The following is a 13,710-nucleotide window of genomic DNA, read 5'->3' as shown; positions in this document are numbered from 1 at the left end:
TTCGAGCCTATACAGCTTGGAGTAAGACAACATGCATGAAGAGGATGATGTGGACAAAATACTCATTTGCCTAATAATTCTGCACTCCCTGTATTTTCACTTTAGACACAGATCGTTGCAAAAGCAGTTACTATCTAGTGCGTTGTTCACACTTTTATGAAGCGTAGCACATTTTTTTAAGATCTGGTTAGTGTTGTTTTCAGAGGTTTGGTTTCTTTTTATCAGTCAGTGGAAATGTTACATCTAAATTGTTAATTTTATGGCCAGCTAAAGAGAAAAAACAGCCTTGCACTGACTCTCTGTGTCAGTTGTGACTGCTGCTCAGTCCTTCTGGCTGGGACAGAGACTGCAGCGAGCATCTGGAGGAGAGACGTCGCTTCTTTATCCATCTCTGCTCTCCTGCTCCTTTGATCTCTCTCTCTCTCCTCTGCTTTTCTCTCTTCTCCTCAGGCTCTTTCTTATTGTGCTCCTTCGTTCACCTGGACCTCTGTTACTGTTACACTGCACCATCATAGCAGGAGCGTGTGTCTGTGTGTTTGTGTGCGTGTATCAGAGTCATGGATCAAGTTGCTGCACATTTATGGAGCCGGAGATCATTTAAAGCTGACATTCATAGATGTCCTCATTGTAATATAATTCTTAAAATCTTTCCAAAGGCAGAGGAAATGCAATCCTTCCCTTTGAAGCTGCCAACACAGGCAGTGTCTAAAAGTGTGGATTAAAACTGAGGTGTGAGTTTGCTTATGTGTTGGAAAAACACATAATAAGGGCAATATCTGAGAGGTTTACAAAAACTAGAATTGCATGCTAGCTGCTTTCTTTAATAGAATCACACAAACCATATTTTATATAATTACTGTTTTAAATGCATCCTTCGCTTTAATTTTATATTATTTATTGAACACCACGTAGAGACCACAGTTATAAGCTAAAGGAGGCAGTTGATTTGCTTAAATGTTTGGTAAAAGCAGATGGGAAATAAACAAAGTTGGCAAAAACCACAAAGAGTGTTCAAATCCACTACAGAGTACGTAAGAAAGTCACATGGGATGCGTCGTATTGTTCTGTTCTGTTTGAAATCTTGCGTCTACTCCTTTAATCGCCCTCTAGCGGTTTTGTCCTTGCCTGACTATGTTATATTTTTCAAACATTTTCTCTTTTAGGAGGCGGTAGGAAGGGTTTGTCTAAAGGAGAGAGGTCGGGACGTATTGGTGTTGCGGAGAGTGACATCATCAGTGACATCGCCATCGGACAGGCCCTCACCAACATCGTCCGGGGGCGGGTCCAGAGAGGAGGATTGCGACAAGAGGTTGGTCCCTCCTCCTGCATAATGAGGGCCCTCCACACTAACAATGGCAATGAAAACATAATCATAGTCCTCCTGTCTCTTTTGGGTTTTTAGTTTTTTTTCTTTGGGATATCGAGTTGCAGACACACACTTTTGCATATGCAAGCAGAATATCAGTAGGGCTGTCAAAATTGTGTGGGCGTGTGTGTGTTTGTCTAGGATAATGTATGCTTTGGCTTCTGGCAGAGTGCAGGAAGGAGAGAATGGCTTTTTGTTTTCAGCTGGAAGAGGAAAATAGATCACATAAGACTGGTTTACTTCCTTCCATATATCAGTGTGTTTTAGGATCTTATACTGTACGTATAATTACACATCTGTGTTCCTTTCCAAGTGCAGTTCTTCGAAGTTGATTTCTTTGACTTGAATACACATAGCACAGCATACCACAGTCTTTGACCTAAGGCACAATGCAGGGAGTGTCAGTGACAGGCAGGTTAAGTGGGTGTATGTGTATGTGTGTGTAAGCAGTTTTCAGTGTTTTCCGTAGACGTTGGTTCTCTGTCAGAGTTACTGTAGGAGCTGTCAGAGAGAGGGTTTCAATCTCTGGAGCTCTCGGCTGACAGGAGCAGGCAGCAGAGCAGTTTGCATCCAGAATGAGCGACCCTTACAGGGCTGAACTGGGAACAGTTTAGATATGAAGATGACCTCTGAGCTAGTCACGCTTGCAGAGGCAGAGGAGGATTTAGATGAAGATAGTGATGAAGACGATGACGATGAAGAGGACGATAGCAGTCATGATGATGATGGAAGCAAGTCAGAGATGTTTGCATTTAATGTTCCCCATTTTCGCTACATTGATGACGACGACGCGGAGGAGAATATGGACGAAGGCAGGGTGGCAGGGTGGAGGAACACAAGTGGTACTTGGTCCTCTTGCTATAGTGAGGAAGATTACTGCAACTCTTCATCTTACAGGTATGTGGTGGTGTCCGGAACGCCGCTTAAGATTTTGGAGCATCTGCTAAGTGACCTACGATTGGATGACCAAAGAGGGGCACCAGAGAACAAGGAGAGCGGTGAGTTTGGAGACATGTAAACACACAAACACACATTTGATTGTCCTTGAAGCTGTAGTCAGAGGCATGTGTTTGTGAAGAACCATCTACATCATGGCATAAATGTGTAGAGTTTAATTGTAAGTCTTAGTATCTTGTGTTAAATGAGGCCCCACACCTCTTGCCAAGGACTTTGTTTCCCAGCTGCGCAAGTTACAACACAACCCAGCCCCGATCTCTCTGTCTCTTTTAATTTCCCCGAAGTTGGGTCAGACCTGTGAGGTATGAGCATTTCCCTGCTGTGTTTGAGCCTGTGTGTGGCTGCATGAGTCAGCCCTCAAACCATATCCAGGCGTGCGTGTATGTGCATTCATTCAGCCATGTCAGTGGCCACAAATATGAGGAGCATTCAGGAGGTTAAATGCTCTAATGGGTTTGTGAAATGATTGCCACGGGGTGCTTTAGGCAGTTGTGCCGCAAACGATTTCAGTGTTAACTGTCATGTCACATTTACACAAACCTTAAGTCTAGCTTATTACATTATGGATTGTTTTATAGCGCAGTAATCTTTTACTCAGGAAATATTAGCAATCCTTGATGTAATTAGTTAATCTTTTATCATATTTGAATTTAGAAAGCACTAAAATCGTGGTGAAAAATTGGCATTCTTAAATATCAATGGGTCTTGACTTCTTTCCTTCTAATTACATTTCAGAGCCATCACAGATCCCAGGTCCACTATAATAATGCTTTAATCACAGAGGGAGGTCTGGGTCCCGGCATTCATTTTATAAAACCCTGCACTTGTCTGTTAGCATCTATTCTAGACAAGGCTCCTTTATGCATCAGCCCCCTCAGCACCACCAGTTCCCAACAGTCCACAGGGAGCCATCTCACTGAATTGCAGGAAGCAAACGAAGAAAGACGGAGAGATAAATGTGGGAGAGAGAGAAGGAGAGCAAGAGAGGACTGAGATGGTCTTTGTGGAGGAGCTCTGTCTGATATTTATTTAGTGAAAATGAGAAAACACTTCCTTTTTTTATGACAGCACAGGGAAAGGAGGAAGTGGGAATGCAAAATTTATCTTCATCTTCTCCCCATCTGTGTGTGTGTCTATGTCTACCTTTGCATTATGGTTGGTGTTTCCTGAATAAGCACATATGTGTATGTGTGTGTATGCGTGTGTGTGTGTGAGTGAATGCATCAGTATGCCGTGTTAGGTGGCTTAACGGTGCAGCATGTTGAACAGGCTCAAACACGCTTCCGCAGCTATTACCCCAAACACCCCTCACCGTGCACCGTGCACGCACAAAGAGAACACAGACGCAACAAAAACACAGCAGCAGATTAGTGCGATTAGTTCAGCACACACACAGTTTCTCTCTCTTCTTGTTTCCACCCCTTTCTCTCTCACAAGAGATAAAATGCCCAAGGTCAGAACTCAGTGAGTTATTCATCAGGGTGTTATGTGTGTGTCTGAGCGCATGTGTTTGACTTTGTGTGTGCCAGCGGGTAAACGCAGAGGGCATATGTTGAAGATGAAAATGGATATTTATCATCACAGAGAGCTGGGAGAGGGTGAATGTAGGAGGAGAGAAGTAGCAGGGGGAAATGTAATCGCTAAGAAGGAGAAAATGAAAAATGGGGGTGTGTGGAGTGGAGGAGGGGGTAGATGGGGATACTTTAGGATGGAGAGACAGAGGGTGGGAAACAGGAAAAGAACTGATAAATGGTCAAGAAAGGGCTCCACTTCCTCAGATTGAATAGGAAGTGTGAGGAAAGTGAATGAACGGGGTTCTGAAAAAGTGATAAGTACTGTCAGACCTGCTTAAAATATTTCTCAAGAGTTGTGTTTTTATTTTTAAAGCAAAGGCCGTTGATAAAATATTAATGCTTCAGCCTATGCTCGGTCTTCTATAATTGATTTCTTTGCTCTCTGCCTGACAGAGTCATATGTGGGTCACACATTTTCCCAGGGAAAGAGTTGACACCACACACACACACACACACACACACACACACACACACACACACACACACACACACACACACACACACACACACACACACACACAGAGCAACTTCTTCACAGCACCAACAATGGCTCATTACCCATCTGCCACGAGGGCTGTTTATATTTGGTTCTTACCCATTGATCACCTGCTGAGTCTCACACACACTCTTGGCTTCTGTCTTGCACATTAGCTCGCTCCACTCTGATAAATTTGAGTAGGTTTTTTTTTGTTTTTGAAGTTGTTTGGAAAATGAGCCAAGAGGAAGAAAAGCCTGACTTGCTCATTGTCATAGGTTTGTTTAAATTTGCCCCCGGGGACCCAAAAAACCTGGTGAGACATCAAAAATTCTCTTGACAAAGAAAAATAGCTCAATATTTAGTAAAAAGCAGCTTTGGGTAAAATTATAAAGAAAGTATAATCTGCTTCGTCAGGACTGTGTGGGAGTGATTGGTGACATAAGAAAGTAACTTTAAACTCCAGAATATTTAAATTAATGTCAATCCAAGTTTAATTATGCAGCAAATGGTTGTCTCAAGGCAGTTTATACTGTAAGATAAAGACACTGCAGCATTCTCGAGAAAACTCGAAGCAGTCAAACAGCTGACTATGATCGAGCACTTTGTGTAGGTGGGAAAGAAAAACTTCCTTTTAAGAGGAAGAAACCTCTGGCAGAACCAGGCTCAGGAAGGGGGAGATCTCCATGTAAAGGGAAAGAGAAGAGTGTGAATGTTTGGAGTTGTAGTTTGCTATGTATCCATCTGTATCATTATCATTATTATTATTATTATTATTAATAAATGTGTACTATTAAAAATGCTTTGCTGGGAACTGTGAAAATGGGTTATAATTATCTTTGGATTCCTCACTATAAAGACACTGTTCATGTAACATGTGATTATTGCTGCTTTAAGTCTAGTCGAAGGGCAAGTAAAAGAAGAAAATAGGGCATTGAGCTCAAGCTTGAAGATTTATCGTTCGACCTCTCTTTTGTATCTTAAAAAGCTGTAATTGATTTTTAAAGTGAAACTAACTTCTGCTGCTCATCTGGGGAAATCAGAAGTTAATTGAAAGATAGAAGAATATAAGATACTTTGTTTTGGCTTTCCACATCTTAATCCCACAGATAAGGAGAAAACATATCTTGGATCACTTTTCAAGTGAAGATTTTAGATTTTTAACAATGTTTTTTTCTGTTTTTCAGAAATGCTGCTGGATGATTTCCTGTTAACGTATCTGGTGTTCATGTCCACTCATGACCTCTGTCAGGCCCTGCTGGGACAATATCCTTACAAGGAAAACCATGCATTGATTCAAACACAGTCCTATTAACACACATATTTCAGACTCCATATTCCCCTTTGTTGTTCCTTGACCACAGTCACCTATAGCAGTGCACGCTGCAGGGGCCAGGAGGAGGGCAAAGATGCCCTCTTCAGGAAACGTAAAGTACTGCAGCTTGTTTCCCACTGGAGCAGACTCTATAAGGATTTCCTAAAGGAAGAGGAGCACGTCAGGAGCTTCATGAAGGTATGGCCTTCTTCACTATTTCTGATTATATAGTTTTAAAGACATGTTGAGTTTGATCCAGTGTTGTCTTCTCTTAAATGTATTGCTGAAGAACATCAAAAGGCTCATTCATCTTCATTTGTCTCCCTGTCTTCTAAATTAAGTTGTCCTTCCTTAAGTTCTGCATGACTGGACATCAAGTGCTTTTTAGAAAGGATAAGGAGCTTTGTGTATGTGTGTTTGTGCACATGTGTGCGCTTGCTGCATGTGATGACAACCTGATCGGCGTTTCTGCCTTCTCCCACAAGCAAATCCTTCATTACTAGATTCATCTCATCCTTCTGGCAAATAATAAAATGCAGGAGTTTCTGAATGTATCGTGAGATGTGTTTTGTATGACTTCACAGAAGAATCCAAAATAACAGTGACAATTATTATACAATTATGATGCTTTATTCCACATTATAATCTGGAAGCTTCTTCAATTTGTATCACGTATGGGCATGGTAGTGATTGAAAGCACACACAGAATCCTAAGTGTCACATAACCTCCCATAACTCACATTTTTCTTCACAAACGCTGCTTGCGTCTGTCTGCGTTCTTGTTATTTTCACATGGTTCGCTGCATCGACTCGGGATGTCTCTGACACCGAAGCGGAAACAAACAAACACACACAACACAATCAAACGTGTACACCCACACGCACACACATATACTCGCACATCACTTGTCCCTCCGTAACCTGACGGCTCCGTTGCTCGGTGCCGGGTTGCCATGGAAACCAAAGTGGTAGGGTTGGCATTGGTATAATCTCAAATGGAGTGTGTAACCCAGGTGATAGTTGCCTAGTAACAGAGGAACGAGAGGGGAATAGGGACCGGAGGCTACAGTGGGTCAATGACAACGATAAGGAGGCGTCTGGAGATGCGTGTGCGTTTGTGTGGATCCGTGCAAGTTCTGAGAGCTAATTCAGTCGCGTCACTTATTCTGTGACATGTCCAGGCATAGGTTTAAGTACTGCACTTGGTGATGGAGGAACTATCACACTGGAACTAAAGGAGTTAAACAGAATGTATGTGTTTAGGAATGTAGCAGTCTATTCCCAGCATTGGTGTCTGTGCTGCTCCACCTACACATTACACCTACAGTTCAACTATGGAAACCCATGCCATGAAGCTCCCGGTGCACAATTTTTTTGTTGATGTTAACACCAGAGGAGATTTAGAGCTCTGCAGTTACTGAGTCAGCAGAGCGTTGGCAATTTTTACACACTATGCGCTTCAGAACTCGGTGACCCCGTTCTGTAATTGAGTTGCTGTCGTTCCCAATCACCTCCAGTTTGTTATAATACCACTTAGAGCTGATTGTGGAGTATCTAGGAGAGAGGGAATTTCATGAGCTGACCTGTTATGACAGTGACATCCTATCACAGTACTCTGCTCAAATTCATTGAGCTCTTTAGAGCGAAACATTTTATTTAAACAAATATTTGTAAAGGCAGGTTGCCTGGTTAGGGTTTTGATTTTTATACACATGTGGCAATGAGACCTAAAACACCAGTATTCAAAGATTTTGGTGTGGCAACGTAGTCAAAGTAAAATTGATATTTATACAATTGATATTTTTAGCTCTGATGTGCATCCAGACAAATGTGTTATAAAGAGCTAAGTTATTTAGAAGAGGTGAAAAAAACACATGTAATGGATATTAATATCAGCAGATAATGCAGACTGAGGTATCAGACACAGAATGCGTTATAGATTTTCTTTATCTCTTTAGTATCTGGGTTTAAAAGTACAACATTAAGTAACAGATAAATGTAAAATGTTGAACTGATGCTTCCATATTTATTAGACAGCATGTATTTTGATAAAACAATTACAAATAAAGCAGTTTGGGGTTTGGCTAAATGAATCAAGACAATCTGATTAAGTTAACTTTGGTTATGGGGATTCTGTCACGGTTTGCCAGGGCAAACTGTAGGGATGTGGGGAAAGGAGGACCCAGAACGCAGGACTCTTCACTGCAAGCGGTGCGCTTATTTACAGTGCAAAAAAGCAATAAATCCCCGTGCTCTCCCTTTACTCCTGTGTCGTGTCTTCTTCCCGAAAAGTCCCAGTTTAGTGCTCTCTGCTCCTGTGTCTCTGCACTCCCCGTGCTCACTGCTGTCTCTCGTCCCACACTCCTCCTGAGGAAAACAATAGAGGCAGCCGTTAAAACACTTAATCCAAGCAGGAATACACTCACTGACTTTCCAACTAAACTACAAGACTGACGTGAAGTCTAACGCAATAATCCCACGCCGGTGGAAGCTCCATCGCTCTCCTAAATAACTCCCCCGACGAGCCCAGATCATCAGCAGGTGTGTGGCAAGGACTTCAGGTGTGGCCAGTCCTCAAGCAGGGCCACACCCACCAGGCCTGAAGTTCCGTGTAACACAGAAAACAGCTACATACAAATGTGGACAGAGAACAGTGGCAGTGTAGACGACACACACCAAATGATAATAATAATAATAATAATAATAATGACAACAACAATTATAATAATAATAATAGTTAATAATAATCCTCACTGCTCACAGATTCATAACTTTATTTTTTAATCTATTTTTTATAACACAAACATAAAGTAGTAACAGAAATAAATCAGTGGTCAAAAATATATATGGTTATATATCTATAAGATATTTTATCAGTGTGTTCTGACATACCGCTAAGTTCAGATAACTATGGCACATACACAGCTGTTTATTACACAGTCAGCACAGAGTGATGCTGGTTGTTATGTTGCATTGAGGTCAGTCTTTGTATACATGTGTTTATAAAATGTTCCTCACACTAAAAGCTGTGATTGGCTCTTATGCCTGCTGTGCAATAGAGTGAGGACACATTCTTTTTTTTCTGGCTCAGACAACCTTTACCATTAGTCAAGAAGTATTTAGCATGAATCATGTGATCATGGATTTTAATAACATTTCCTTTCTCTGTCTGTCAGACTCTGTACAGGTGTGTTTTAGAAGATCTGTACGAGTTCCCCACATTGGAGAAAGACCTGAAGGAGTTTCAGAAACTTCTGCGTCGCAGGCAGTAAGAGACATTAAAGAAGCATGTGATGATGTGTAAACTCATCTGTCTGCCTTATTTTGACTACCCGTAACCTCCTTCACTCCTTCACTAGTTTCTTTGTTTCTTGTAGCACGGTGGATGACTGCCCTCCAAACCAAAAGGTATAACACACAAATGGATATGAGAGAGAATCTGTCACATATGTCACATTGGCCACTGTACTTACTGACTTATCCACAACAAGCTAAAACAGATGGAGGATCTGTATTTTTGCATTGTTAAATAACACAGAAACAAAATTTTTAGATTTTCTTTAAGCAGTGTAGGTGCTGATGGAGATAATATAGGTGCTATCAGTGCCTAATAACATCCAGCACAGACTAGATAAAGCATTTCAAATCTCCATTTGTCCGCCGCTCTTCTCGCAGAGCAAACAAACGTATCAGCATATGAGTCTGAAGGAAAACTGTTTGCAGCTCCGCAGTCCACAGACCGATACCAGAGAGGGTGAGTAACAGACACAGACATACACAATCACTGCCCCAAACTCTACACAGTTATGCATAATTACAGTTGTGGAGTGTAATTTTAGTTTGCACATGCAAATTGCTTAAATTGTGTTTTCAACTATATTTTTGGCAAAAACGAACTGAAGTTTTCTTTCTCCAGCATTTCAGCATTCATTTATTTTAGACATTTACTCTCGCCATGTTTGCGTGTTTTTCAGTTATTTGCTGCGTGTACGTGAGTGCCGACTCCTACCTGAGTGTCCACACGCATCCCTCGCTGGAGGCCCGTGAGCTTCTGCGGATTGTGGCTCTGAAGATGGACAGAGCAGAGGAGGACATGGTGCTCGCCGTGGTGTCGCACACTGGAGGTAAATGCGATTCAAGCACAATTCAAGTAGAACATATAGTCAAGATAGTTTTCTAATATAAGCAATATGAGGGATTTACTCCTGCTGCCTGACCTGCTCCTCAAAAATAGCTGTACAAGTCCTCCTAGCTGGGAATCACTGATCCATTTTCTTGGCTCTCGTTCATCTCTCTCCTTCTGTCTGTGTTTGTCTCTGAAGAGCGGAGGGTGTTACAGCCCAGTGACTGTGTGTACTCTGAGTCTCTGACCCCACAAGGAAAGCTTGTGGCCTGTCGCAGGGATCTTACTGAGATCTTGGTATGTAAATGGCTGCATTTTTTTGTCTTTCTGTAACATTCAGTCTTTAAAAGAAGCTGAAGTTGCAGCTTGCAGGTCCAAAGCAAAACACAGCAAACAAAGTTAGTTATTTAGCCTCTGTATCAATTTCTTGGCAAATCAGGCATGAAAATGAGTATTTCACTTCCCCAGCAGACATATTTTCAGTGTTGCAATGAGTCATGCAGCAGCAAACTGGAGAGGCTCAGGCCTGGTGATTGTTATTAACTCTGACTCAGTAGGAGAGGAAAACGTGTGAGCCACAATTATTGTGTGGTTGCCCGACAGTGACAGCTGGACTGGAAAGTGCCGTTTCAGGGCACCTTTGTAAAGGGGCATCATCATCACAGAGTGAGATCTATGTCTGAATGTCTTAGCGGCTAGAGCCTGACTGATTTGTTGGTGGGGCGATATTAGCTATCTGCAGCACTATCGTTCTCGGCGTTTATAACAGCTGATAAATGAAAAGGTCCCAGAACAGATGTGGCCATAATGCCACATACACACTGATGCAGATGCAAATTGACTAATGCTCCTGATAGGATTTTATTTGAGCATGCCTTGTCTTTTTGTGCAATAATTTAAATTTCTCTACGGGTTTGTATGTGCAGCCTCCTTTAACAGACAGTGCTGAGCTAAGCAGGAGGCCAGTTCGACTCCTGGGCATCAACACCTGGGATGTGGCAGCTGCCCTCACACACCTGGATTGGAGTCTCTTCAAATCCATTCACGAGGTATCCACTCATACAGATGAATGTATGTGGTGTATGCACAGAGTTTTAAATAAATTCATATTGACGATAGATGCTGCTGAAGTTTACGCATCAGAGTATAAGCAAATGCTCAGCGAGACTTCCTGGATGATGAGCACAGCTCAGCCAGCAGCTGAGTGGCTTTTTAGATGTGTTGTTCTTGTGAAAACTTTAAACATAGCACAGATGAAGAGACACAGGCTCCATCTTGGCGTGCTTTCCCATTTGGTACTAGAGTACATTTGAGCACTTTCTTTTTCTTTCCTGGTTTTATATCGTATACGTGAATTGTTTTTGTTTCAGTTTTTGATTTTAAATTCAAAAAAATTAAGCAATAGCAAGATTAGAGTGAAACAAGCAATGGCGAGGTAGCCTCGTTTATAGAGGGAGAACACACCCAAGGATGTGTGATTCTTGATGTTTTTCACTCACACTCTTTCTTTCCGTCAACATGCAGCAGGAGCTGGTGTACTACACTCTCAGCCGCGCTCCTGGCACTGGCCACACGGCGGCGCTCTCAGTCCTGCTGCAGCGCTGTAACGAGGTCCAGCAGTGGGTCATGTCCGAGGTGCTCATGTGTGTGTCGCTCAACAAGCGAGTACAGCTTCTCAAGAAGTTTATCAAGATTGCAGCTCAGTAAGAACAGAACACACACGTGGTCATGTAAACAAAATGAAGAGTATGTTTTAAGCACATCATGTTTTATCTCCTTTTTTTAATAACATTTTTCTGCTTCTGCCTGTGTTGCGCACAGCTGTAAAGCCCAGAGAAATCTGAACTCTGCATTTGCCATCATCATGGGTCTTAACACAGCTGCTGTCAGTCGACTCAACCAAACGTGGGAGGTAAGGCTTAACAGAACTGAGTCTGTTCAATACGATGCCTATTTTCAAGTCCAGCTCTGAGCAAACGCTTTCCCTTTCAGAAATGTCCGGGGAAGTTCAAGAAGCTCTTCTCAGAGCTGGAACTCATCACGGTGAGACCTGGTGGACAGAGATAGAGAAACACGCAGAGATGAAAATGTGCTATTCCTTTAAATGCTTCCTCCTTTTCTTTACTCTGCTTTCTGTTTTCCTCCATCTCTTTTTCCAGGATCCATCTCTAAACCACAAAGCCTACAGAGAAGCCTTCAAGAGGATGAAACCTCCTAAGATCCCTTTCATGCCTCTTCTCTTAAAAGGTATCTACTCTAAATCCTACACACACGTGCGCACACACACACAGAAACACTGAATGAATCCCTAATAAGCCCGTCTCCTGCTTTTAGATATCACTTTTATCCACGAGGGAAATAAGACCTTCCATGACAACTTGGTCAACTTTGAGAAGTTGGTGAGTTTGAGTCATTTCTTTAATGTCTTTCAGTGCCTCAAACCATTTCCATGTGACATTTAAGTATTTTTTCCTTTCAGCTTCTCTAGATTTATTCTGCAGACTTAAGCTTTGCAGTGTAGGTGATAACAAGGTCACGATACTTGGATATTTGTATTGTGACAATGAAAGAGTGCAACAGTGAGATTTTGGAAGTAAAAATCACATTTATATTTTTCATGGGGGTTTTGATTATGAGCTATAATGTTGTAATCATCCAAAGCAGACTTACTAAGAGCTTTTTCTGAAATGTCAGTGGAGAAAACAAATGGGAAATTCATGTTTGTGCTCAGGGTCCTTAAAAAAGCAGGGACTGTTGTGCTCTGTAGTTTTTGTTTTGTCAGTATTCTGCAATATATTATAACAATACCAAGTTGCATCTGTGGTGAATACATCATACATCTGATGAAGGCACCATCTACTATTTGTTGTCAAGTTGACTGATGAAAGTAGATGCTTTGTATTTCCAGAGTACATGCTGAGTGGTGAATCCACCATCACCAATAGTAAAACGCTGGCCTGTTGAAATGTGTTTGGTTTGTTAAAAGATGGATGGTTAGGACAAAAGAAAAGCTCTTGATGTTTACAGTCCACCAGAACAAATGTGATCTTTCCAGTTTAATGTCACCCTAATGCAACATGCGTTCTCTTAAACCAACAGCATATGATTGCAGACACGGTGAGAATGATTCGCCACTGCCAAAGTGACCAGTCAGGTGGGTTATGTTTTTTTTTTACTGAACTGAATCTTTAGGTTCAAAGTCGCGCTTCTGATCACTCTATAGTGTAGTTAGGAAGGACATCCAATGTAAAACATATCAAACATGCAGGTTGCTGAAGTTTAGGTACTTATTAAGTATATGGTATATATTTTTCACAGTGTAAACAAATCATATACTTCCAGTAGTTTATAATCCATAAAGGAGCTGTCACATATATGTATGTACTACACATTAGAAGTTTGTGTCTATCTATAGTGCCATGACATCAAAAAGTAAATATAAATATTAAAAGATAGTTGTTTTTTCTGCTGGAAGCTGTTGTTTATGCTGTTTTCAAATCCTTGAGAAGAATCTGTCGCCATCTGCAGCTCAGTTAGTGTACTGCATTTTTACCTGAGTCAGTTTCTTCCAGTTTCCAAGCAACCATTTCCAGACAGTCTTTTATTTCTTTCCAAGGCTGTAATACAGTCTGTTTGTAGTAACTGTGTGTGTATGTTGTGTTGAATCCACTGATGTGTGTGCGTTTGTCTTTTAGGCAACGAGGTAATTGGGGTCGACAGTGCGGAGGTGAGGGCGAGCGTTCACTACCTGCACATTATCGACAATCAGCAGACGCTCTTTGAACTTTCACACAAACTGGAGCCCCGCGCTTAAACAGAGACGCACACACACACACACACACACACACACACACACACACACACACACACACACACACACACACACACACACACACACAC

General features: G+C 41.7%; 1 protein-coding gene across 1 annotated transcript in view; it reads left to right on the top strand.

The window, feature by feature from the left end:
* rapgef5a (Rap guanine nucleotide exchange factor (GEF) 5a) overlaps positions 1 to 13,677 on the top strand; it is a 44,754-nt gene extending 31,077 nt beyond the window's left edge. Inside the window, exons 10-26 of the mRNA XM_005728262.2 lie at positions 1,164 to 1,309; positions 2,264 to 2,364; positions 5,560 to 5,638; positions 5,741 to 5,885; positions 8,864 to 8,955; positions 9,065 to 9,095; positions 9,363 to 9,441; positions 9,662 to 9,811; positions 10,010 to 10,107; positions 10,737 to 10,859; positions 11,335 to 11,513; positions 11,632 to 11,722; positions 11,803 to 11,853; positions 11,970 to 12,057; positions 12,145 to 12,209; positions 12,910 to 12,964; positions 13,506 to 13,677. Of these exons, the coding sequence (XP_005728319.1) occupies positions 1,164 to 1,309; positions 2,264 to 2,364; positions 5,560 to 5,638; positions 5,741 to 5,885; positions 8,864 to 8,955; positions 9,065 to 9,095; positions 9,363 to 9,441; positions 9,662 to 9,811; positions 10,010 to 10,107; positions 10,737 to 10,859; positions 11,335 to 11,513; positions 11,632 to 11,722; positions 11,803 to 11,853; positions 11,970 to 12,057; positions 12,145 to 12,209; positions 12,910 to 12,964; positions 13,506 to 13,624 (1,692 nt within the window). The 3' untranslated portion in view covers positions 13,625 to 13,677. The remainder of the gene's footprint in view (positions 1 to 1,163; positions 1,310 to 2,263; positions 2,365 to 5,559; positions 5,639 to 5,740; positions 5,886 to 8,863; positions 8,956 to 9,064; positions 9,096 to 9,362; positions 9,442 to 9,661; positions 9,812 to 10,009; positions 10,108 to 10,736; positions 10,860 to 11,334; positions 11,514 to 11,631; positions 11,723 to 11,802; positions 11,854 to 11,969; positions 12,058 to 12,144; positions 12,210 to 12,909; positions 12,965 to 13,505) is intronic.
* Positions 13,678 to 13,710: the final 33 nt, after the last annotated feature.

This window comes from Pundamilia nyererei, unplaced genomic scaffold, assembly GCF_000239375.1.
Source record: "Pundamilia nyererei isolate P.nyererei 1_Seehausen unplaced genomic scaffold, PunNye1.0 scaffold00028, whole genome shotgun sequence".
Classification (NCBI taxonomy): Eukaryota; Metazoa; Chordata; class Actinopteri; order Cichliformes; family Cichlidae; genus Pundamilia; species Pundamilia nyererei.
This window is presented reverse-complemented; position numbering and strand designations above follow the sequence as displayed.